This window comes from Cyclopterus lumpus, chromosome 15, assembly GCF_009769545.1.
Source record: "Cyclopterus lumpus isolate fCycLum1 chromosome 15, fCycLum1.pri, whole genome shotgun sequence".
Lineage (NCBI taxonomy): Eukaryota > Metazoa > Chordata > Actinopteri > Perciformes > Cyclopteridae > Cyclopterus > Cyclopterus lumpus.
Window position 1 is genome coordinate 17,852,968 of NC_046980.1, and position 24,702 is coordinate 17,877,669.

The 24,702-nt window shown below is 45.7% G+C and overlaps 1 protein-coding gene across 6 annotated transcripts in view; it reads left to right on the plus strand.

Annotated features, from left to right (window-relative positions):
• The window catches only part of fgfr2 (fibroblast growth factor receptor 2), a 37,005-nt gene extending 12,559 nt beyond the window's left edge, over nucleotides 1–24,446 (plus strand). For 3 of the 6 annotated variants that reach the window (XM_034552072.1, XM_034552077.1, XM_034552078.1), the window contains 14 exons: nucleotides 1,716–1,885; nucleotides 3,575–3,698; nucleotides 7,353–7,543; nucleotides 8,731–8,875; nucleotides 10,405–10,604; nucleotides 11,363–11,502; nucleotides 13,641–13,762; nucleotides 14,602–14,712; nucleotides 15,668–15,858; nucleotides 16,603–16,725; nucleotides 17,789–17,859; nucleotides 20,442–20,579; nucleotides 21,200–21,305; nucleotides 22,746–24,446. In XM_034552072.1, the coding sequence (XP_034407963.1) occupies nucleotides 1,716–1,885; nucleotides 3,575–3,698; nucleotides 7,353–7,543; nucleotides 8,731–8,875; nucleotides 10,405–10,604; nucleotides 11,363–11,502; nucleotides 13,641–13,762; nucleotides 14,602–14,712; nucleotides 15,668–15,858; nucleotides 16,603–16,725; nucleotides 17,789–17,859; nucleotides 20,442–20,579; nucleotides 21,200–21,305; nucleotides 22,746–22,910 (1,997 nt within the window). In that variant the 3' untranslated portion in view covers nucleotides 22,911–24,446. Of the gene's footprint in view, nucleotides 1–1,715; nucleotides 1,886–3,574; nucleotides 3,699–7,352; nucleotides 7,544–7,842; nucleotides 7,982–8,730; nucleotides 8,876–10,404; nucleotides 10,605–11,362; nucleotides 11,503–13,640; nucleotides 13,763–14,601; nucleotides 14,713–15,667; nucleotides 15,859–16,602; nucleotides 16,726–17,788; nucleotides 17,860–20,441; nucleotides 20,580–21,199; nucleotides 21,306–22,745 lie in introns of all 6 variants that reach the window. The other 3 variants (XM_034552074.1, XM_034552075.1, XM_034552073.1) reach the window with 3 other exon arrangements.
• Nucleotides 24,447–24,702: the final 256 nt, after the last annotated feature.

Genomic DNA, 24,702 nt, shown 5'->3' on the forward strand with positions numbered 1-24,702 from the left:
CTGAATTGCAATGTTCAGCTGGCGTAGAGATATGGTAAAGAGGAGGATATCACAGCTTTACGAGAGAACACATCAACATTGAAATACTACTTTGGGCCACTGATGGATTTTTCTCTCCGGGGGAACTTAGAGAGAAACAAAATCTTGACTCATCGAGAAGTTCGATAACCTCAGCTCACCCCTGGCCAGCTTTGGATAAACAGCCATGAGTGGGGATCCGGATGCATGGGGCTTTGGGGGAGGAGGGGGTTCCTGGAGTCCACAGCAGTTGGGCCAGCAAGAGTTTGGCTTCATCTGGATAGAGGTCTTGGGGTCGTCTCGTTTGAAGTGCTGCCCCTCCGGATGGAGAGCATGGGAAACCGCACCGCTCACCTTTCATGTCCCAACCTCATCCTCCGACCCGGCTGCCAGTTTGGGGTCAGAGGTCGTTTCGGAGAGAAACAGCCTCGTAATGGTCCAGTCCCCCACCTAATCTCTCTCCGTCTGAATGGACGGAGTGATGACAGGGAGAGTGAATGAAGAGAAATGGAAGTGGGACCGAGAGGTGAAGATGCAGGAAGAGAAGCACAGATAGCGAGAGTGAGAAGGAAGAAGAAGAAAGGGAGGGGGAGACTAATTATAGTTTGAGGACTCGTCGTATGCATCCACTCAGGAAGGAAGAGCACTGTTTACTGACTTTACTATCTAAGTTTGTGTGACTTGTCCGGTTGTGCGTGTCAGAGAAACCGACGGGAGGTGTCTGATAGTATGCATATTGGACAGGCAGGAAAGAGAGTGGAGGGAATACTTTTCCCCGGGATGGTAACTCATATTTAAGGGTCATACTAAAGTCACTAGTGGTCTTATCTGAGGGTATTCCCTACGCTGTGTGTTCTCCTGCTGTACGGGGAGGAAGTGATGCTGTGGAAAACCGTTTTGGTTGTTGTTTGACTTTGAGTTTGTCTTCCCCTCTGAGCCCCATCTGCTTAGGCAATCACACTCCCAGGTGCAGAGGAAAAGGGCGGGTGGGGTGGGGTTGGTGGGGGCTCGGAGGGAAATCCAGCTGACTGAGAGACAGAAATTGGGAGGAAAGACAGAACCAGAGCGTGGACAAAACACAAAGAGGGTGATAGATTTCCGAAATGGTAACGGTTTTCTGTTGATGATATCTCGACAAAAGTGCGCATTGAGAACTCTGAAATCCTTTGTTAAACTTTGTTAATTCACTTTCTCCTCCGATGGCACATAATGGTTTACCAAGGGTGATGAGCATCCTGTGGCCTTGCCGTCCATATCTAGCCAAGTGACAGGGGAGCTATGGTAATTAGAGGAAGTGGAGGGAGAGAAAATAAAAGAGCTGGTAAGTGGAATGAGATAAAATTGAATGTGATGGTCTAGTTACCCTCTTGGCCACGCTCAGGTACATTCTCCCCTCAGAGCTGATGTTTTTCCCCCCCTCTGCAACACCCCGCGGAGCCTTCAGGGAACGTGTGTATGTAACTGTGTGAGTGTGGAGCTCTTGGTTGTGTTATGCAGACAGCGGATCAGTCAGTGTTGCCAAGGAATGGTGGGGGGGTTGGGAGGGAGGAATGGTTCAGGTTTGGCTCCTCTGCAGTCACGCTTCCTTGTATATCTATCTGCCTGAGCCAATCCAAGGCCCTGAAGCCCAACTGTTAATGCTGAGGACAATTGGGATATCTCACCCTGACTGAACACCAACTGTTCTCTGGTTGTAGGCGCTCCGTATTGGACCTCGTCAGCAAAGATGGAGAAGAAGCTGCACGCGGTGCCAGCTGCCAACACAGTCAAGTTCCGCTGTGCTGCAGGAGGCAACCCCCGGCCGAAGCTGCGCTGGCTTAAAAACAGCAGGCCTTTCCGCCAAGAGGACCGCATGGGAGGCTATAAGGTAGGATAAACAGTAATACATCATACTTTTTATTACCAACGTCAACTTACTGCCGTCTCTGGCTTTTTACTGCTTTCCGTGCTACAGTGCCTCTGGCTGTTTTTGCGAATGTATTTACAAGGACGTCAACCCTTCCTTCTTCCAATCATTCTCTGGCCTTCCTTTCACCCCTTTTCCACCCTTCACTGGAGAGACGGGAGGAGAGTAGACAGAAGAAAACGAGGGCAGGGTTTCTGGTGTGAAATTGGAATTGCTCATCCATGCGCCTCCTCTCACCAGGATACTTTGGAGAGCCTCTCACTGTAACTCGAAATGGTTCTTTACCCCCAACAATTAGAAACTTAAGCCGAGGACTTAAGGGTTAAATGCCCCCAGACAGTAATGTATAGAGACGGTAGGTAGCGTCAGGGTTGAACTGAGTTGAGAATGCTGAAGTAACTCAATCAGGGAGAACAGGTCCCACTGGCTTTGGTTGGAAACCAGGATGTGATTCTAGCATGGGATTCTCTTGTTGTGAAATGTGATTTACAAACACTATTGCTAAGCCGGTTAAAGTTTAAACTCTGTTTAAAACATTCCACATAAAGAAAACCAAACTGACTTCAATTTGAAACTACACATGCACTTCAATGTATTCTCTGATTCTTTGAAGGAAAACCACAATAATAATAATAAATGTATAACGTCAGTAGTAAACATACAACTTCCTTTACTGTGGTACCTTGTAAAATGTTTTCTCGCTCTTTTTTTCTCTCGTTTTGTCTGACTTGATTTATATGTGCTGAAAATACCTGATTCTGTAGGTCATGGTAAAGTAAAGCTAGTGTGGTTGTGTCTTATTTCCTCTTTGTAGAATAAAAAAAGAGCCTGAAGTCATCACTAGTCTCAATGTGAAGAATTCCTCCCTGATGACGGAGTCTATTTGGATTGCAGTTTAGTTATTTTGTTCCTAAATTCCTCCCTTTGTCTCTCTAAACAAATAGCATTTACTGCATCTATGCAGAGCCGCACTGATAGAGTGGGATACCAGTTAAATCAGACAGTTGTGAAATGAACTCACTGGAAGAGCCAGTGATGCTGAACAAGTCTGAGGTTCCTGGTTAATGACTGACGTCTTATGAGAAAGCACGTCTCCCTGCCAGGAAAGTTTAGGAGCAGATTATGTTGATGTAGCTTCTAATTTCGCATCATTACAGCGTGACAAAAAATGGCCGCCATGTGACGGAAATGATACAGTCGGTTTGTCAGCGCAGCTCGTTCCTCTCTTTTTGTCAACACATGTTGGACAAAAGCTGTACCTGAGCCCAGCCCTGTGGCATAATCTCTCCATTGTGTGACATGTGGGCCAGTACAAGCAGCAGCCACAGTCTCTCCTCAGCATTCAGATGGAAACACTATTGTTAGCTCACACCTGTGGATTCCACACGGGGTGACACCTTTTTTTTATTTTTAGAACTGTGGTTGAAACTGCTTAGGGTGGAGTTTACCTGGTGGAATCATACGCCTCAAATCTTTTTTACAGCTTTCGTCGTTTCACTCTTCCGACCAAATCCCCTTTTCGAATTTCATCCTTCTCATTTAGTGCCAGCTCTTTCTGTCTGTTAATGTCTCTGTATGCGTGCATGTTTATTAGCTGGCGTATCAATGACTGTGTCTGTGTAACCAGAAACCCTTGCCTCTCATTCCCAGGTGCGTAGCCAGCACTGGACCCTGATCATGGAGAGCGTGGTGCCGTCGGACAAGGGCAACTACACCTGTCTGGTGGAGAACGACTTTGGAGCCATTAACCACACCTACACCCTGGATGTAGTGGGTCAGTACCCCTAAGGCTTAGAGTGCACCTGTGAGGCCAGTGTGTGTGTGTGGAGGCAAGCGGAAAGAGTTCTCACGGTGAGAATAGTGCGTGTGCTGTTTGATGGCCCAGGTGCACCTTGGATGCAGGTGCAGGTCGAGTGTACGGTAGTTTTCCATTCATTTAATTTTATTAGATTATATATTATTTTATTAATTTGGGAAAATCTTACATTCATTATGGAATTATGTGGTAATGGTCCAATTATATTATAAGTACGAGGTTCTCCGTTTGAAGCACCAACGTGGTGGCTGTTTTGTCCGTCGTCCGTCTTATTCCGGGCAGGCTAATTAATTTGTTTAAATTTAAGTTGATTTAAAGGTTCAGTTCACCCTAATCATACACACACACACACACATGCACACGCACACACACACACACACACACACACACACAACAACAACAACAATTATCTGTAACTCATTTTAAGTAAAGAAATATGTCCTTCAAAAACTGCTGACTGTGAAGTTTGCGGAATGTCTTGAGTAACAGGGAAACTGTCCCTGAAGAAAAAACACATTGTTGTCCGCACTACTGCATTAGAGCGAATTCAGACCCAACTCAGTCAACCCCTCACTCTGACCTTTGGAGTGTGTTTCTGCTCAGCTTGCAGAATCGATAGGCAGCGGGGACAACAAGGGATACAGATAGATCAATGTGTAAGAAACTCTCCTTTTGGTCTCACTCAAATCACAATACAAACAATCAAAAGTTTATCTGACAGTTATTCTCCTAAAGGCTGCTCAATAAAGCACAGATAGCTCTGACAGACATGGCGCTGCCGCAGTTTGAGTCACAGCGTTTCGGTGTCTGCATGTAGAATCATTCCCCCACTGTTTTGAGCAGACCTACTGTAATGACACACTTTGGTTTCGATAAGCATCCCCATGGTAATAAGTAGTATTATTTTCATTATATCAGATGGAGTTTGATTACCTGAGGGTTTACGCACAATGAGCGCGTAGACCTTTTCATTGCCATTCTGTTGCTAGAGCGACAGCTGAGAACCAAGTTCATTCCCTGTCCCCTGCTGCAGTAACACAACGTTTACGTCACGTTTAAAAGGGTCTATAGGCACAAGTGGAGGCCTGCACACGCACACACATGTCTTACCTAACTGCGGCCCCCTGCTCTGCTCCCCTCTGGAGTTAGCGAAAGCTCTCCTTCAGACTGCATATTTCTGTTTTTTGTTCCATTTTATTGCAGAGCTGTAAACCCCCTCCATGTCTGGCGCCGCAGCCACAGCCCCTGCAACCTCTTGCTTCATTTTTCTCCATTATAGTGGGGTGGGCCGAGGGAGGGGAGGGGGACAGAGCAAAGGAGGGGAAACAGAGACAGAAAAGGCTGTTCTTATCGCTCTCTCTTTTCACCCAAATGACCTGCAGGATTCGCTAATAAAACCGAGAGGAACCGGTTTAAACTGGCCTCTGCAGAAAGGGCTGCAGTGGGACGTCCACGAGCAGACACACATGACGAGTAGACACAAACGAGGAATCAAAACACGGTGGCTCTTTCAATCAGAACTGTGGCACCTCAGTGGCCATGCGGCACTTTGTTTGGTCGCCCCATGCCATCCTGTGCCACGCCGCGCTCTCTTCCTGTGCCTCTACCCCTCCCTGACCCATAGGGCCCTGTGTGCCAAGCCGCCAGGTTACCCAGAGTTCAGCGGTCTCGCATGGGACACCATGGAATGCCCCTAGTTCGTCTCATCACGCTTCTTTCGGCCTCTATCCCACCACCGCTGTCGTCAAATTTCTCCACTAATGACTTAATTGATAAATGGATTCAGTTTTGAAACGGGTCACTACATATGGGTCACAGCGAGACATGAAAAAGCACCGTAGCAGGCTCGTCTCTGTCATTCGATTTCATTACAAGCCCTTCATTCAAAAACAACACACTTTAAACTTGTTCTGCATGGCGTAATGTGATTGTTTAAACTGATTAACTCAATGGGTAGGAGGTGGAGCTAGTCTTAATAACACAATATTCAGTTAGTTACTTTAGTTTAATGGTTCCCAACCAAGTGGTCGGCCCTCCAAAAGGTTCTCAACATATCTCTCAGGGGTCGTGAGATGATTAATGGGTGACAGAAGAAAAAACTAAGTTCTGACATGAATCTTTTTTCAGTTTTTTGAGTTTTCTCTAATATTTACTTTTTGGTGAAAAATTTGATGACTTGACCTCTTTGAGCATTGACGTTATTGAAACCATCTGAGATGTTTCAAGGGGCCACAGCGAAAAGATTGGGAACTAGTTTTAGTACTTAAATATATAATACAGAGTATTTTAAAAACTGCAAAGTACATCCTCCGAGTTAAAGTATGAAGTACCTAAAACCTGTACTAGTATGTATGTAAATGTACTTTGCTACATTCCACCTCTGTGTACATGGAAACCACCTGTTAGCTGGTTCTCATGTCATGCTGCAGACAAAGAGGACAATCCTTCTATTTATTTTCTCGTCATCCTTGTTGGGTGAGGTCAATAGGCCATAAAGGAGTTTCTCTGACCACATACATGCACACATACAAGATTCCCTTTTCTAATTTATTGTTTTGTGGTTTCTTGATATTCATGATGATGATCGCCCTTCACACGCATCTGGTCTGAGGTGTCAGCCGTGCAGCTCTAAATGATCCAGCTAACATTTGGATCTTTTATGATTATGGTTAGAATGAATGGCTCGTCTCCACATACATCTTTCTGCATTACTCTTTTTTCGGCTGTCCATATCATGCCTAAAAGTATTCTGATTGGTCAGCTTGACAATGATTTGGCGACTTAAAATTGATTTAAAATCGACCATCTCTCTGTTTCGGAAAGGATGGAGAGGGCAAAGAGATGGAGATGGAGCAGGACGAAGAGGAGAGAAAAGAGGAGTGGGAGTGTGTGTGTAGGGGGGTGGGAGAGAAACAATAAACAAGGCGAACCCTAGGAATGTGCAGGATTGAGGAGGGAGATATGTGTGTGTGTGGGGGAGGGATCATCTGATTTCAGAAAGATGGAGCAATTGGAAGAAGTCTCTGCCTCTCAATCTGTTGATCCCTTGCCTTCTCCTCACTCATCCCGCTAATTCACTCTCCCTTTTTTTAGCACTCCCCCCCCCGACCCACCCCCGACCTCATACACACACACACACACACACACAAACACACACACACACACACACACACACACACACACACACACACACACACACACACACACACACACACACACACACACACACACAAATTCACTGCACCTACCTTGAGGCTTTGTTTTGGAAAGGCAATGCAGCGCCCCAGGCTTAGTGATGTCATTTTGTGTGTATGTTGTGGTGGTAGAGGGTGGTTGCTGTCAATGTGTGGGGGTTGTTTGGCTCCTCCTTTTGGTTGTGAGCGCCAGGGTAGACTTTGAAAGGGGGCATTGTTCAATAGGTCTCGCACTGTTTAGATCTGCAGGCCAAATGTTTGCTTGTAAAAGAATACAGGTAGAGGGAGATGGGGTGCTATGAAGGTGTTTCTAATTCCAAGGCTGGCTCAGTTTGTGAGGCACCTCCCAGTTGCTCGACATATCCGTTTCCGCAATGAACAGGCCTCCTGTAGGTAATAATTCCCTCCCTCTCATCAGAACGGTCCCCTCACCGGCCCATTCTCCAGGCCGGTCTCCCGGCCAACATCACGGTTCATGTTGGGGAGGACGCCCGCTTCGTCTGCAAGGTCTACAGCGACGCCCAACCTCATATCCAGTGGCTGAAACACATCACCCAGAACGGCAGTCGCAACGGCCCCGACGGACACCCTTACGTCCGAGTGTTAAAGGTACATTGCTGCAGTTCCTCCTTTAGATGTGATTGTCTTAATTAGAGTCCTTCCTTCCTTCTTTTTTCCTTGGTTTTCTGTTAGCGGTTGGAGGTGTAACATAACAGAACTGATCATTACATTTCCTCCCTTATTGATCTGATAGATCTCTTCCATGCTGGCTTTTGGTGGTGATTCCTGCTCACTCCTCTCTCCTGCATATTGAGATTGTCACGATGTTTGCACGTCTGTCTGATTCATTCTATGTATTTGTCTGATCTCCCAAGTTCTAAGTGTGTGTGTGTGTGTGTGGATTGCAGCGTTCAGGCATTAACAGCTCCGACGTGGAAATGCTCACCCTCACCAACGTGACGGAGAAAGATGCTGGGGAGTATATCTGTAAAGTCTCCAATTATATAGGCGAGGCCAACCAGTCGGGCTGGCTGACTGTCATCCCAGGTAACCCTCGAGACCTGACCCCAACCTACCCTCCCTCTCTCTCCCCGGTGTTGTTTCCTGGGCTTCGTTCCTGACCTGCTGTGCTGTGCTGGTCCTGCTGGTGGTGTCTTGGTGGTCCTGGGGCTCACAGACCTTCTCTCCCTTAATGACCCTTGTGTTTCAGCTGCTCCCTCCACTGCTGAGACTGGCACAGCCATGGAAGCACTGGTCGGACCTGCATACCTAGACACAGCTGGCATCTCACTTTGCCTCCCCTCACATTCTCTCTGTCTCTCTCATGCAAGCTGTGTCAAGATGGTGTATGGTGTTGCAGTGCAGTGCTCTCCATGCTCTCTGTGTTTGTTTGTGCATGTGTCCGGTCCAATGAGTGGATTAGACTGGCTTCTGTTGGTGATGGGAATCTTTTTGGTTTTTATTCTTTATTTTTGGTGTATTGGTTCTCATGTTTTGGTGGCGTACTGGGCTCTATCTGTGTTCATGAAACCTCCCCCCCCCACCACCCTCCCAACATCCTCTGCTCTAGATTGGACCTCAACGAAAGACGCCATCCAGCTCCTCTTATTTCTCTCTTGGTGTTTTGGGGTCTCATTTTTTGTTTCTCTCTCTCTCTGTTCTCTCCCCCTCCCCATCTTTATCTGTGACCTGTCCTTCTCTTTTCTGCTTTCCACCCCTCCCTTTGCTCTCATATTCATCCCTCCTTCATCTCCCCCTCCCCCCTTTCCTCTTCCTCCTCTTCTCCTCCTCACCAGACCGCAGGTGTTAACACCACAGATAAGGAGATAGAAGCTCTCTACTTGCCCAATGTAACATTTGAAGATGCTGGGGAGTTTACGTGCTTGGCGGGTAATTCTATTGGGATCTCCTTTCACACTGCTTGGTTGACGGTGCTTCCAGGTATATACACTCGTCTACTGTCCACTCTTTTCTTTCTCTCAGGCTTGTCTAAAACAGTTGGAATATGTCATTTCTATGACCTCTGTGGAAGGCAAGTCCTCCCCCTGGAGTCTCGAGGCACACGGCTCAAATATTAGTTTACTGCTGCGAACCAGCACAGTCAACATTCCAAGACAATGTAACGTAAGAGCAGGGAGCGTATATTCTATAACATTATCGGGATTGGCGAGCTGCTCAGAGCAGATAACGGGGTAGTTTGCAGACGACTTATTATAACTGAGACGGAAGTGGAGCTCCCAGTGCAGCTCGAGTGTCTCTGGACTCCAAAAGGAGGGGAGGGTTTGTGGCCCACCTTCTCTTTTCCTTCTATTACATCTCTCTCCTGCACCTTGGGAAAAGTCTTTCGGTGCCACATTTTGATTCTGAGTATGCATGTCCCCTTTCCCCGACTTTGATAATTGGCTTCTTTTAAGATCCTTATTTCTGTTTGGAATAAAGTTTGAAAGGTAAAGCTTAACACTCGCTTCAAGTTGGCTTGCCTTTCTCAATTATCAGGGCCAAACCTCTCTCCGCTTCTACATAGTGATTAACTCACGCATGTGAATGTTTGTCCATTTGTGTGCTCTCATTTGTTTCATCCTATTTGTGTGCGTTGCTGTATGTCTGGTCTGTAATTATGCTTACCGAAGTATCAAATACATAAAACTTTGTGTCAGCATCTGCACAAGTTCACTCCAGTTCACAAAATGTCTCCGCTCAAGTTCTAGTCGAAGGGTGGGCATCAAATGAAATCGATGAGACTAGCTCGTAAGCAGACGATAGTTTTGTTTTGTCTGTAAACAATACAGCGTAATGATCACAGGCGAGCCATTTCCTCTGGGAGCAATATGTCATTTGTATTGCCCTTGATGTGCTGTGTCTATAACACACACACACGCACGCACACACACACACACACTCACGCACACACACTCACACACACACACACACACACACACGCAAACTCAGCCCATTTCCTCGACAGGAAGTTGAGGCCACATACAGCCACGTAGGACACCGCTCTCCCTTGTTTGCGATCTGAAGTGAAGCGTGGATAGTTCCGTCGTCCGTCGGTGTGTGTTTGAGTTGGTGCTTGTGTGTCTCCAACATTAGCACAGAATGCAGACATATGCAGGCCTGGTTGTACCGGCTGAGTCAAGATATAGAAGCCCTGGAAAGGCAGATTAGGTTAAAAAGAAAAAGTAAAAAGGATTGCTGTTGTGGAAAGAAGTGCGAGAGAAGGATATCACAAACATAATTTATGTTCAGTTGGCCTGCCGAAGGTGCTTTCATTTATGCATGAGTCATCTCCAAAGCATTTGTCTCTGTTTGCCTGTCTTCAAATGGGTATTGTGCCTGTCTGTCACCCATACGTGTGTGTGTGTGTGTGTGTGTGTGTGTGTGTGTGTGTGTGTGTGTCAGTGAGAGTCTTCCATTACCTTTCTTCCCCTGACCTCCGTCTCATTCCTCACCCTTTATTTTACCCTCAGCACTCGAGAAATCTCCAGGGCCCCTTTCCCCAGACTATGTGGAGATCGCGATATACTGTGCAGGCGTCTTCCTCATCGCCTGCATGGTGGGCATCGTGGTGATTTGCCGCATGAGGAACACCGCAAAGAAACCCGACTTTGGGGGCCAACCGGCGGTCCACAAACTGAGCAAGCAGATCCCTCTGCGGCGCCAGGTAACAGAAAGTAGATAAAGAGTTCTAAAGGCATTTAACACCCCTAGAGGAGAAAAACACACATTTCAGAAATACAATGTCAGACTACAAACTCTAGATCATTTACATTAATAGATAGGAGGCAATGGTTGCATGGTCGATAAAATAATGAAATATATATGAAAATATATGAAATATAATAACAAAAATACTTGGCTTTTGTAAACTTATTGTAAAATTAATATCTGCTGTGGCGGTATTTTAAACAATCCACCTCACTTAGAGGGCATGCATTTCTGAGCAAGTTAGCACTGCTGCCCGACCCTGCAACCAGAGTTTTATTTCTTTTGTCTGTGTGAGCCATGCTTTTCCCCTCAAGGGAAACCAAAAGGTAGGCTTCAAAAGGTACAAAAAGTATTGGATTCTGCGGGGAGCCCTGATTCCTGTGTCAAGGTAAGGTTAGCGTGGAGAGTGGAGAGATGAGCCCCGAGGACAGTGGCGAGGCTGAAGGATCCACACGCATTCATCAAAATTACTGTTGTTGCTCTCTTCTTATTGATCCTTGAAACGTAATCTCTGGCCTAGAGATAGATTCTACTGTAATGTTAAAGTTTTAACTGAGGAAATTTAAGATGTATTCATATTAACCAAAGTAACTTGTAATTTAAATAGAAGTACCACAGTTCATATGCACATCAACCCAGACTCCTCTAGTGATGCCTTCAAGCTTTATCTGACCTATGAACCCAGACTCCGGTGATCAGCCAATCTCTCCCCTCCTGTAGGTGTCGGCAGACTCGAGCTCCTCCATGAACTCCAGTACGCCGCTGGTACGCATCACGACACGGCGGAGCTCTGCGCACGACGACCCAATCCCTGAGTATGACCTTCCCGAGGATCCGCGCTGGGAGTTTTCCCGAGACAGGTGAGGGCCGTCCGTTCCTCATGCACACGGTCGCTTGCTGCCTCGTCCTGTGTTGTCCAGTGAAACTATGCGGCAGACTTTTGTGATTCTGCTGGTATTCAGTGCTCATGAAGATTGATGTGTTGCATTGAAAACAGTCATTAGGACCTAACCCTATTTACAAGTTTTTTACCATTTTACTAAAATGCTAAATACATAATTATGTTAATCTGACTCCTGCATAAATCATTAAAAAGACTTTAAAATGTGGATCTTCTATGCAACACCACTTTTATCTAAAAGGGCTATTCATCATAACACACTCAGCATTCATGGCTGCTTACAGCACCTGTTTGACAGTTTGCATAACAACTTTCAGCTCTACACCCTGAGCCATTGTCCTCAATGCCAACTCAACTATCTTTGGCTAACAGGGCGCATTACAGTAGCTGATAACACCAAGATTACTCCATAAAGCACATCTGTCTGATTGTATCTGGGCTACTGAATGATCAGATAACCACTGTTCTAGGTGAAGAGCTCCATTAACACCATCAGACAGCAGGCAATAACGACTAACTGCTGAATAGTGGTTGTGGTGTCTCAGATAAAGGCTGCTTATTCATCTGTTGGTGCTGTAGTAAAAATGACCTGAACTTGGCACCGTGCACCGTGCCTCATCTTTACAAGTGCTGCCGCGTCACACTCTCACTCACACACAGTCGCACACATGCTTCTGATGGTAAGTGAAGGAACGGTGCTAATTATTGGTTAGCGCTCGCAGCTTTCATCCGCATGTTTGTGTGTTTGCTCGGCTTCATACCAGAGGAATTAGCACCGCCGAGGATTCGATTTGTCACAGTGGCAGCGGCCGGTGATAAGCTTCAGGGTGGATTAAACAGGACAGCAAAGGTTAGGTTCTTTAATACCCACTTGAGGCCTCTGGTTTGAAAAGAAAAAGGGAAAATCCCAAACCATAAACACGAAGGCCTGTTTTCTGTTGAAATGTTGAAAAGGACTGCTTGGATCTTAAATTCTACCATCACTCATAAGTGAAAAAAAACATTCTAATAAACTTGTGCTCTTGTGCATGCATAACGGCATTCTGGGGAAACAGTTTAGATTTTAATTGATGAGCCCACCAAACGGGATGTTTTATCTCGTCGGAATAAATCTCTGTGTGCCTCTCTGTTTGGGTCTTTATTCCTCGCCTGTCATGCCAGCGCCTGAGGAATCATGTTAGGATTGCAGAACGTGGAGGAATGCTAACGTTTGCGGTTTGCATGGAGGAAAAAATAACACAGAATGGACAGAATAGATGCCATTGAGCGTGGCGAGTGTGTGGACAGATAGGGGATTGTGTTACTACGGCAGGGCGCCGGGCCTCAGGCTCTAGGCTTTGCGGCATGCGGTGCAAGTGTTTACATAGCCAGGACACTGGGTTTTAGGGGTGGGGCTACACCTGCCAATCAAATGAAAAAGCACCATGGTACACTGCTAGTTCAGGGTTCAGATGGTTTCTGAGGCTCTCATGGATGGTTGTGGAAGAGCGTGTGAGTGAGTGTAATTTCCTCACCATATGAATCAGAGTCACATAGTTGGACATAAAGTTTAACACACCAGCAATTGAGTCATGGCTTACAATAAAAAAATGTGCTTAGATTTCCATCTGGTATTGTAGTCAGACCCACCAGTATGGCAACACAAAGCCAGCATCCCATCCGTCACAGGCTAATGTATCAGGGCTACGCTAACTCCGTGTAATTACTTGTAAAGAGTGTATATTGGAACATGCCAAGGCAGGGTAAACAGTTTAGAAATGAGTGCTTCTCCCTGGCTTTATCAGGTGATTATCGTTGCCATGTCTGCCTTCAAGTTCCTACCTACTGCCCTGGCATGGGCTGCAGTCACCACGCCAATAAAGCACTCACACAGACACAATCTGATTGAAACAGAGACAGCTATCTAGTGAAACTGGCGTGTTGCCTAGTTTAATTACCTCTCTAGTTCTATCTAACCTGTTTATTTCTGCACAGGGAGTGAATAGATGCCACAGTCGGGTCAAGTCGATGAGTTTCAATTTGTGTTTCAGCAGCTAATCAGTTTCCTGTCCCCCCCCCACCTCCCCTCCCTCTATGTTTGCTTTCTACCTGCTGCAGGTTGACCCTGGGCAAGCCCCTAGGTGAAGGTTGCTTCGGCCAAGTTGTAATGGCAGAGGGCCTGGGCATCGACAAGGACAAACCCAAGGAGGCTGCAACAGTCGCGGTCAAGATGCTGAAAGGTAAGCGAGTCTCTTGCCGCTGCACAATCACAGTGAGCTTGTAATGGTAAACGTCCTGCTTCAAATCCGAGCACAGGGATAAGACGCACACTGCTTCATTATGTCTTGTGGGCAACCCGAGTACATTTTATGGGTGATTTATGCTCCAGTGAGAGTTCAGCAAAGGTGCGAGGCAGAGCCCGTGGCTGTTATTATTATTCGTTATTGGTGGTTGCTGAGTGACGGCAAGGGGGCGGCGGGTTGTGTAGGTAAGGGTTGGGGGCGGTCACATACCTGACCCCAGAGCAGCAGCTGGCTGGACCTCAGTCAGCACCCACACAAAGAGACAAGTCACACTAGCAGCACTGCTATGATTAATGAAATCAGCAGGAGGGGGCACTGGGTTGGTTTTGGGTGGGGGGGGGGGGGGTTAGATAAGGTACAGCAGCACGCTATTGGACATACCTCGACAATGATAATTTTCTCTATATGACCACTCCAGGTACAGTAATGGTCCACAGGAATGCAGGCATACCTGTACTAGCTCAGTCGGTCCCATGAAAAAGGAGCCTGTGCAGCAGATAATGAATCGTGATTGAGCGTCTTTAATTCCTCCTCCTCCTTACCCCTGGCACTGAATGGATGCCTCTGTAGTCTGTGTGAGGCGCTTCCCTCACTGCAGTAACTTAAGCCAACATTGTCTGTCAGCCGCACTTAATCAGAAGCACCTATACAAAACAAGGTGTTGTGTCACGGGGCAGACACCAGGTCAAAGGGTTAAAGGGAAGACGGGAGCAAGCTGTGTTTGTTTTGCTGAGGTTTTCCCTGACAACCTTCCATCCTACTTCTTCTGATCTTAGATGACGCCACTGAGAAAGACCTGTCTGACCTGGTGTCAGAGATGGAAATGATGAAGATGATTGGCAAACATAAGAACATCATTAATCTGTTAGGGGCCTGTACACAATACGGTGAGTAGGACGCGACACAACAAAACACATCTTAGAGTGTCTCAAGAAGGGGGTTCACTTCTAATATTGTATAAGTTATTGGTATAGTAGTCTAGCCTTGTTCACTTTGTTTCAATGCTGCACACTTCAAACACATTTATAAACACATGAGACAGGTAGTGAAGGACAAAGGTGGCGGCAGCTAGAAGCCTTAGTATACAGTATGTCATCTGGTAAGATTGAGTCGATGATGCTGAGCAATCTAAGAATCAGTGGAGCCACGATGGCGTGAAAAATGAAGAGAAATAATATGCAGTCCACTTGCAACTATGCCCCTTTTCCAGAGGTGGAAAGATGACTAGAATATTGTACTTAAGTACAAATAATATTCAAAGTACTTAAGTAATGTACTTAGTCAAATTAAAAAGTAGGTCAGTTAAATGTATGTGGGGGGGGCACATACTGTCCATTCTCACATAGTTTATCACTGTTTCATGTGACTTTTGTCTTTACTCTGTAAAGGACGTGTCTTGAAATGTAACACGGTTCAATACTATTTTAATAAGTCAAATTACAGATTTAAAAAAAAATACTCTAAACAGTATACACACAGAAAAAAACTTGACAGTAATGAGTGTACTTGTAATTTGTTACTTCCACACTTTGCACACCGAAGCATTTTTAGTCCCGGCAAAAAACGACGGTGGATTCTGTTTGAGTTTTTGAAATGTGCCTAAATGCTGGATTGCAACGTTGGACAGTTTGGCCATTTAGAAGGTGTTTTCCATATTTTATGTTTTTGAACAGAAATTTCCTTCAACCCAGCATAAAATGTAAAGTCTTAACATTCAAACGAGAGGTGCCTCTTCTTTGTGGACTGTATTAACCATTAAAACATTCTCTCTGAATTATGTTCAGTGTCATGATGGGAATCCTTCATGCTCAGGAGGTAATGTGGGTCTTTTCTCCGCTGCAGGTCCCCTCTATGTAATAGTGGAGTACGCCTCCAAAGGCAACCTTAGGGAGTACCTCAGAGCCCGCCGGCCCCCCGGCATGGAGTACTCCTATGACATCGCCCGTGTCTCAGATGAACAGCTTACTTTTAAAGATCTGGTCTCCTGCACTTATCAGGTGGCACGGGGCATGGAGTACCTAGCATCACAGAAGGTAAGGACGGACACACACACACACACACACACAAACAAACAAACGCAGAAACAAACAAACAAAATATCCTGTTCTCACATCGGTCCCCTGCTGGCTGCCTAGACAAACCTCAGTGCCAGCACTCGGAGCATTTGATGTTCTGTGTGCAGCAAGTTTTTACGTAGGGAGCCTGCATGCAACACTGTGGGAATGTTGTCTCCTAAAAACACATCTCTGACCCCCTGCCCAAATCCCTGCATTGTCTCTCATTCAACCACAAAAGCCCCTCTGTGTAGAAGAACTGTGAGGTTTCTCACAATGGGGGTACGGCCATGTTGGCCAAACGCAGCCTCACGCTCCCTCTCACTGTTGGAATGTGACTGAGCGTACTGTCTCTTACGCACACACACACTCGCGCACACACGCACAAAAACACACACACACACACACAGGCTTGCACATGTGTGCTGATGCACAGAAACGACTTCGATCATATATGCGCTTAACTATGCGAGGAATCCTGACTTATCCAGACACGCTCATGCCGGTGCAGTCATCGTGGCGTCATGCAGTCAAGTGCTACCTCTGTGCACAAGATTTCTGGGCGATTACATGCACCACAAACATCTGAACACCATTCTAAATTAAGTTTACACCTGTTTCCCAGTTGATTTATTAATGGAATGAGGCAACTGTCTTATTCCTCTCTTCTCTGTCTTGTTCCACTGTGAACGTCCCTCTCATGTCTCACTCTCTCCATTACAGTGTATACACAGAGACCTGGCGGCCAGGAACGTCCTGGTCACAGAGAGCAACTTCATGAAGATCGCTGACTTTGGCCTGGCCAGAGACGTCCACAACATCGACTACTATAAAAAGACGACTAACGTGAGTCCTCGACCTGTGCGATACAAACATTGAGGGAGTAGAGCTGCAGTGTGAGATTAGTCCACTGGTCTCTCTATTTTCTCTAATTCCCTCATCTTTCTATTCCACTCTTCCCCTCGGCTGGTGTCTTGGCAGAAGCTGGAGGTTCCCAGGCAGCCTGTGAATGTAGTGCTTCTAGAGACTCTGCCTTATTTAGCCCTCAGTCCCTTGTTGCTTTAGTTCCATAGACACTTATACAATTAGCCAGAAAAAGAGAGACAGAGCGAGAGGGAGAGGGGAGCGGCTTAAACATAATTGACATTTCCATAGTGGCCCAGCGGTGTCTTTCTTTCCCAGAGCAGCATTGCCTGCACATCCTCATTTAGTATGCATGGGTAGCTTTTCATTGCATGCAGAGAACTAGCTGACAGCAACAACAACAACAACAACAACAACAACATGCGATGATGTCGATGGTAATGATGATTAGGACAATGGCAGCAGTGGCAATGATGATCTTGCGTTAAACTAATCTAGACAGAGCCATCATTGTTTTATTTCTGTTTCTCTCGTTCTGTCTTTATGTAATGAATGAAGGACCTTGATTAGATATTTTAGTACAAATATTTTAGTTTCTCACCATTTGTCCTGCATATTTTTGTTGTAGTGAGAATAGTATTTTGGAGGACTTATTTAAGTGGTATCCCTCCATTTAGTAATTTGAGTGTCTGATGAGATTATTCTTTTAGCCTACCACGCAGATATTAACCAAGGTCGCCTTGTCAGCAACGCTTAGCTTCCCAGCAAGTGTTTTAATGGCTCAAAGACATAAACTCTCTCCTTTATCTGTGACCCTGTTTATCAGCTCTATTGCTGTAACAATGTAAACGTTCCTCTGGGAAATCCTCCCCCCAGACAGCCGCTCTAGTGCCTTATTCCCGGCTGCTTTTACGTATCGGCCTTTCCAGCAGTAATGAGATCTCCCAGCAGCAAATTAATTTAAACATCAGGCAAGACATGGAGAAATCCGGGGTGGCTGGGTTGTGTAGATTTTGTTTGACCTCACATCTGTTTGTGTCCTCAGGGTCGCCTCCCGGTAAAATGGATGGCTCCAGAGGCGCTGTTCGACCGGGTCTACACACACCAGAGTGACGTGTAAGTATACACCTTGTATCCCACAACCACAATTACATGATGGAAAATCCATTTACACACACCGGTGATGCAAATAAACCTTCTCATACAGTAAAGCACACTTCTGTTTTCAAGATTTCATTGAGTTTGGCTGAGGCCTGCAGTCAGACTCGGGGGGGTTGTTTCTCTGGGGGTGGGTGAGGTGTTTTGGTGCAGCACTGGTGGTAAGTGTTAGGTGGGGGGTGGTGGCTGCCTATAAGGGCCCAGCACTGGCCGGTCTGTGGCAAAAGTGAGGATTTCACGCTAGACTTGTAGCCAATGCCGTGTTACTAATCTGACCGGCTTCAAAGGGCCCTGCAAGGAGCCCCAAGCCCACCAGTGCCTCCTCCCCCACCGACTCACCCCTCGCTCCTCCGGCTCTGCTCGGAAGTCTCCCCTCCCGTTGGGCCTCTGCACATGTCTAAGCGCAACAATGCCGCGGCCCTCCAGTTCGGGCCTCATCCTCCCTACGCCCTCCTCCTTTAGCCCCCTGCCGTCCCCTCCTCACTCTCCTCTACTCTACTCATTCTGTTCAACACTTTGAACATGTGGCTCATCGTTTTGGAGCCATTCCATGATCAAAATAATCCCCCATCCCCCCTCCTTTCGCCCTGCCGTTCTTATTTTCATTCATCTGGTATGTGAATTGCTGACCCGTCTCTCTCTCTCTCTCTCTTTTTTAAGTCAAGAGCACTCATTCTAAAAACAGAACAAAGGGAGAGCGTCCCTCTCTTGTTGGTGTTTGAGTCTTATGTGTCCTGACAGCGTTGTTTGAAGTTTCTGCTCCAGACACCGGCGGCAGAAAGCGTATGTGGCAATTAGATAAATGCCTTGCATGCTGACCCCAGGGAAGAATATTCTGTGTGTGTGTCTATGAGTCATGCAGCAGTAGCACACTAAACATAGCGCTCATCCAGTTAAGCACTCGGGAAAGAGGATCTCGCTACTGTCCATGTTTGTGTATGCACGTACACATCATGCCCTTCATGTTCCATGGCACAGCATCAATCAATAACCTGGGGGAGTACAGGGGGCCGAGTGGGATGTAGGCAGACATGAACTGCCGACTATGGTCCTTTCTACCAGCTCGCTGCTAATTACGTTTCATCACTCACTTTTAGTAATTGGCTTTTTCACATAGCGCATGAAGGCAGAGGGAGGAGGAGGAGAGACGTTGAGGAGGAGGTGGGCTCGCACTCAAACATCACCAGAAGCGTGATGACATCAGATTAAATGAATACATGAATCCCAATGAAAGTTGCTGCTTGCTGTTTTGACAAATGGGTCCAGGGGACTCGGCTCTGGCTGGCTGAGGTTGAGGGAAAGAGCCGTGGCTTAAGCCCAGAGAGACGGTATCATGGCCAGGCTAGGTGGAGACACTCGCTCTCGGAATAAAACAGAGACAAGCAAATGCATTGTTTGTTTGTTGTTTATAACTCTTGCTCCTGTTTCTGTGGTGTTCCAGAGCCTCAAATCTTCATATTAGGATCAGATCCTCTGATGCATGTACATCATGTATTGACGGTTTTTGTCACATTTGTATTCATGTTGCTTTCTTTCGATATCGAGAACGTACAACCTAAGTGCCTGAGATGTGAGTCTAATGAGATTTGAATACGCCTCCAGAATACAGAGTCACTTTTATACTGATCGGTAGTTTATGCATCTCGTAGGCTGGAATACACAAGTGCTCTGTCGTAAGGCTAGATGCCAGATGTCAGTTAAAGTGACCCGGAGCACGTCGGCATTGCGTGTTTTCTTTTGGCGAGTCAAGGTTGGTTGCAGGCCGCCTGCACAGAGCAACAGCTTGACAAGCACCGACAGACGGTTACAAAGTAGCACGGAAAGGAGAGATGAGTGTGTCAACAAGTGAAGAGATACAACGCAGTGATAAAGGAAGGAACAAACCCAGGGCTCGTTGTGTAAACAGATGGAGGAGCCGATAAACGCCCCGACCTGCATGTCCATGCTTACTCGGCCCGGTTGGACCACTAATGGCTGCCCGAATGCCTACGCGCAGATTAGCGCTTGTACATGTGTTACAATACGGCCTTTGTGTGGACATGAATCCAGCTTGCTGTCAGCGCAAGAATGATTCATCTAAAAAACTCTGTGGATCCACACTGTCTAACATATACATGGAGCACTCGCTGATATCTAACAACCAGGACGCCAAGAAAGAGGAAGTAGTTAATCGTTGAGAGTTACTGGCCTTCTCTGGGACTCTCCCTACGGTTTTGTCAGCTGTGGGTGGTCTACTGTTTGTTTTGGTGTGGTGTGACTGGACAATGACAGCCTGTGTGACCGGCCAGCCGGGCACAAAAGCCATCATTGAGATCAGTGCCAGAGTGGCACTGGGAGCAGGTTTGTGCCACAAGCTACCGGACGGCAGAAAGAAGGGATTTACACCACCGCGGTCACACTGTAGAAGTTTGTTTCCAATCTTTGGCCAAGTGACTCTATGTAAATGATCTGGAGGTTAAATGAAAGGGATTCATGTGGCTTAATATTATTTAAAGTGATAGGGAGCTTAATGTATGTTATGTGTTTTTCTGTCTTCTCAGCTGGTCATTTGGGGTGCTGATGTGGGAGATCTTCACCCTCGGGGGCTCCCCCTACCCCGGCATCCCTGTTGAAGAGCTCTTCAAGTTGCTCAAAGAGGGACATCGCATGGACAAGCCTGGCAACTGCACCAACGAGCTGTAAGAGTCGTTTTCTCCCAGATTTACATCCCCACTGACCCAAACACACACTGGCCCTTACACCCAGACTCTAATGCCACCCTAGTCTCCATCAGATCCATGACTCCGGGTCTGTGTGTCCACTCTGTTGGGCCTCTGCACAGCTGTGACTGGCTGCTATCAGTGTCCTCATTCACAATAAGTCCTCAGCGGTCAGCAGACAATGGTACAGCTCTGACACGGTGCCACACTGCGAGAGTGGATGGAGAACAAAGTACAGGCACAATGGCAGTGCAAGACACACACACACACACACACACACAAACACACACACACACATTATAGTATTTAGACAAACCCAAAACACTGCAAGGCATGTTTGTGATCAGCAGCAGGACATCAATATTGTCACTGTTATTGATGTTATACATTTAGTTAGTTAGTTTTGATTTATTCTTTGACATGGACACCCGAGTCCAGAGGCATAAATCATTCAGCCAGCAAATGTTGAAACTTGAATATGAGGTAAATAAGGAGTGGCACAGCTTGTCTGCAACACTTCCGTGAATGACTCAGTTCTCGCACCCTTAATCCGCTCTTGTCTTTAAGTAAACAGGGACTATTGTTTTTTTCTCTCTCAGGTACATGATGATGAAAGACTGCTGGCATGCCATCTCATCCCACAGACCTACCTTCAAGCAGCTAGTAGAGGATCTGGATCGCATCCTTTCCCTCAACACCAACGAGGTGAGTGCAGCTCTCTCATTGCTCCTCCACGATCTTATTCCATAAAGTTCCTGGATTCAGGGTGGTCAGAAATCATGCTACACAAACCTTCACTTTTCCTGGCAAGTAGGAGTCTGGTATTTCATAACAATGAAGCTGAAAAATATGATACATTCCAACAGACAGTAACATGTTTCTCAGTCCAAACTAAATCATGCTTGTGCCAGTGCATACAGGGTTCAGCAGAATGTGTCTGAAAGCTTTTGGAGCATTAGCACGTTGCTGACAAAAGGCCTTCATGGTGACCAAAAAAAATGGCCGGATGATTTGAACAAGGCCCAACATGGCCGTTACGCCCAGTGAAGTTGCCCAATCATCACATTCATGCCTCGCTCCTTACATCGGCCGGCGGTTCTTTCCATCCCTCTTATTGTCTAATGTGATATCCGAGTGCAGACCTGAAAAGAGCTCGTTGATGGAAAGCTGTCAAGACTTGTCTGCTCTTGGAGCTGGAGCTTCATGAATTCATGCCAAAAAAAGCCCAAGTTTGAGTTTGAACTTTTGAAATGTAATAAAGCGCCCTTTTCTTGCCTATTTTTCCCCTCCCTCCCTCTTTCCCTTCGCCCCAAACCGCTGGCAGATGTGGAGGTCTTTAGTAATGTGAGACTTCTTAGGTTGAGCTGGGAAAATGGAAGCCAGCGCTCATTTTCTACAAAACCCCAAGAACTCTTCCTCCTCACAACTAGTCCCAATAACATCGATGAAAGACAAGCGGGAGTGGAAAAAGAGACATGAAACAACCTCACAACACTGGGCCGAATCAAAAATTAATAACAGGATTTCTTGTTTTTTTTATTTTCCTTCATCTTCATTTTTTGGTAGGGTGGGGGGGCATTGTGTTCTGCCAGCTTCTTGATTTTCTTTCTCGACATCTTTTAGTGTTTATGTTGGATGTTTCATATGTCAGATTTGTTTGGACTGAACTGATGTGAAGGGATGCCGTAAAGGCTGCAGTGCCAGTTCCTAGTCTCAACATATCCTCTTTTCCCCGACCGCCCCACCACATTAAACCACTTTGGAATGGACCAAAACCCCGACTCGGCCGACCCTGCTGTCCTCATGCTCCAACATTAAATTTACTACGTATTATTCATGCAAATATTTTCATGCAGTATCCAGTTTAAGATTATTTTTTCTGTTCCGTTTCATAAACCCTTCCAGTGTGATTTGGCATGGTTTAGATAAATATCATGATGGAGGTGATACTCTCTCCTCCTCTGGAAAGTACCTGGTCTTGCTGACTGGGTTTCAGCCCTATATTTATGTTCACTGGTTTTGCTGTCGGTCTTTTCCCTCTCCTCTTGCCTCTGGAGCATATTTTCCTTTTTGTAACATATGAGCTTGTGTCTGAGTGTAATTGATCTCACCCAACCCTTTCCTGTCCTGTGTCTGTGTCTCCAGGAGTATCTGGACCTGTGCGCCCCAGCAGAGCAGTATTCCCCCAGCTTCCCCGACACTCGCAGCTCCTGCTCCTCCGGTGACGACTCTGTGTTTTCCCACGACCCCTTACAGGATGAGCCCTGCCTCGCCAAGTACCAGCACATCAACGGCAACGTGAAAACATGAGCTCCCAGCCAACCCCTCTATGCCCCAGCTTGACTTGCCCCAGTCTCACCCCTCGACGTCCCAAAACACACGTAGCACAGACCCCCCCTCCCCATCACTCCTCTGGCTCCCGGTGGACTAATGGACCCAGATGGGACAGGGCTGGTGGCAGCGCTGCACTCATACTGCCATGCACACACACTACACACACATGTGCTCACGCAAGGTCTTACAGGAGAGGACAGGGACCCTTCAGAAGCTGTTTTCTTTTTTTACTGACCGAATGAATTGACGTTCCCTGGGGACCCTCCTCCTCCTTCAACTCTCCCTTCATAAAAACACATAGACTTTTGAGTTTTGGTCCTCATGTTATAGGTTTCCTTTTTGTTGTTGTTACAATCGACGACGTTACTCATTGGGTGATCCCATTCCAGCGGCTGACATTCCAAGACTGTTATTTGCTCCTGGAGGAATGTATGGACCGATGTGGACTCAAAAAAAACAAAAAAACAAGGGACTAGAAGAGGATGACGAATAGGAAAATGACTTCAACTAACACAAAAGAGGAATAGAAGGAGAGCACATATAGAAACTGCTCTTCTGTTTATTTTGTAATATTGATGCATTTCTTTTTCAGTTCTATTGATAAAAACTTCCCAATTATTCTGGAGAGAAGAAAATACACAGTATATTGTATAGTGCTGGGTATATTTGTAAATATATTCAAAATGTATAAATATATATTATATATTTACAATGAATTATTTTTTGTATGGACTCCGAAATAACCCCAACCCTCTCCACCTTATTTTGAGTCTGAGGCAGGTATTCTAACAGGTTATGTGTCCTTTATTTCTTCTCACACACAAACTCACACACACAGACATGGATACACACTTTTCTGTACACTTTATCTGTACACCTGTTTTACTCTCACTCAGTAACAGTTGAGTATTGGCTTTCAGGGACTGAGGTAGCATGTTAATTTATTGACTTATGTTTTTTTGAAATGAATCAAAAAAGTCTGGAGAAAAAAAAAAGAACAAAAACTACATGACAGAAATGATGGCATTAATGATGCTGATAATACATAAATAATCCATTACATTTATGGTAATTTAAAAAGATCTTTCAGCAGTAACAGAAAAAGCTATTTTTAGTGGGGTTGAAAGATCCAGGTTTTGTAAGTTTTATATATATGAATGTGAATATTAAGTTAAATTTAAAACAACTGTACATTTTATAGTCAGCTAATCTCTTTCTTATGTAGCTGTTGATGCCATTTCTATCCAGTCATTTTACTCTTTCTAAGCTTGGCTTTAGGAAACGAGATTCTTGGATATATGATTGACAGAAAAGGATTTGGAAATGCCTACTAGCAATCCGCTCCCTCACTTAGACAAAATAGACTCCAAATTGACTTGACAGAATTGAAAGCTGAAAAACAAAGTATTAAATCATTCAAGTGTTTTTTGTCTTTTTCTACTGGACCAACTTTAAGATGTTGTTTTGCAAGTGTTCATGCCACATTTGCGAAATAAAAGATGGAAAAATATATATTCTTGTCCTAATCGCTGACTTTTTTTGGGTGTTGGAGTTTTTGGAGTTGTGCATTTTTTGCAGTGAATGATGAAAGATGAAGCTGACTTTATTTGTCTAAGTTAGAAGAATGTGTTATCATTATAGTGCACATTCCTCTGAGCTAAATTATTTTTTCTTTGTGTCAGATATGGGCAGAGATGATTTTGTTGATATTACCAATTACATACTTTTTCTGAGAAAGTATTTTTCTTGTATGCTTTGATCCTTTACT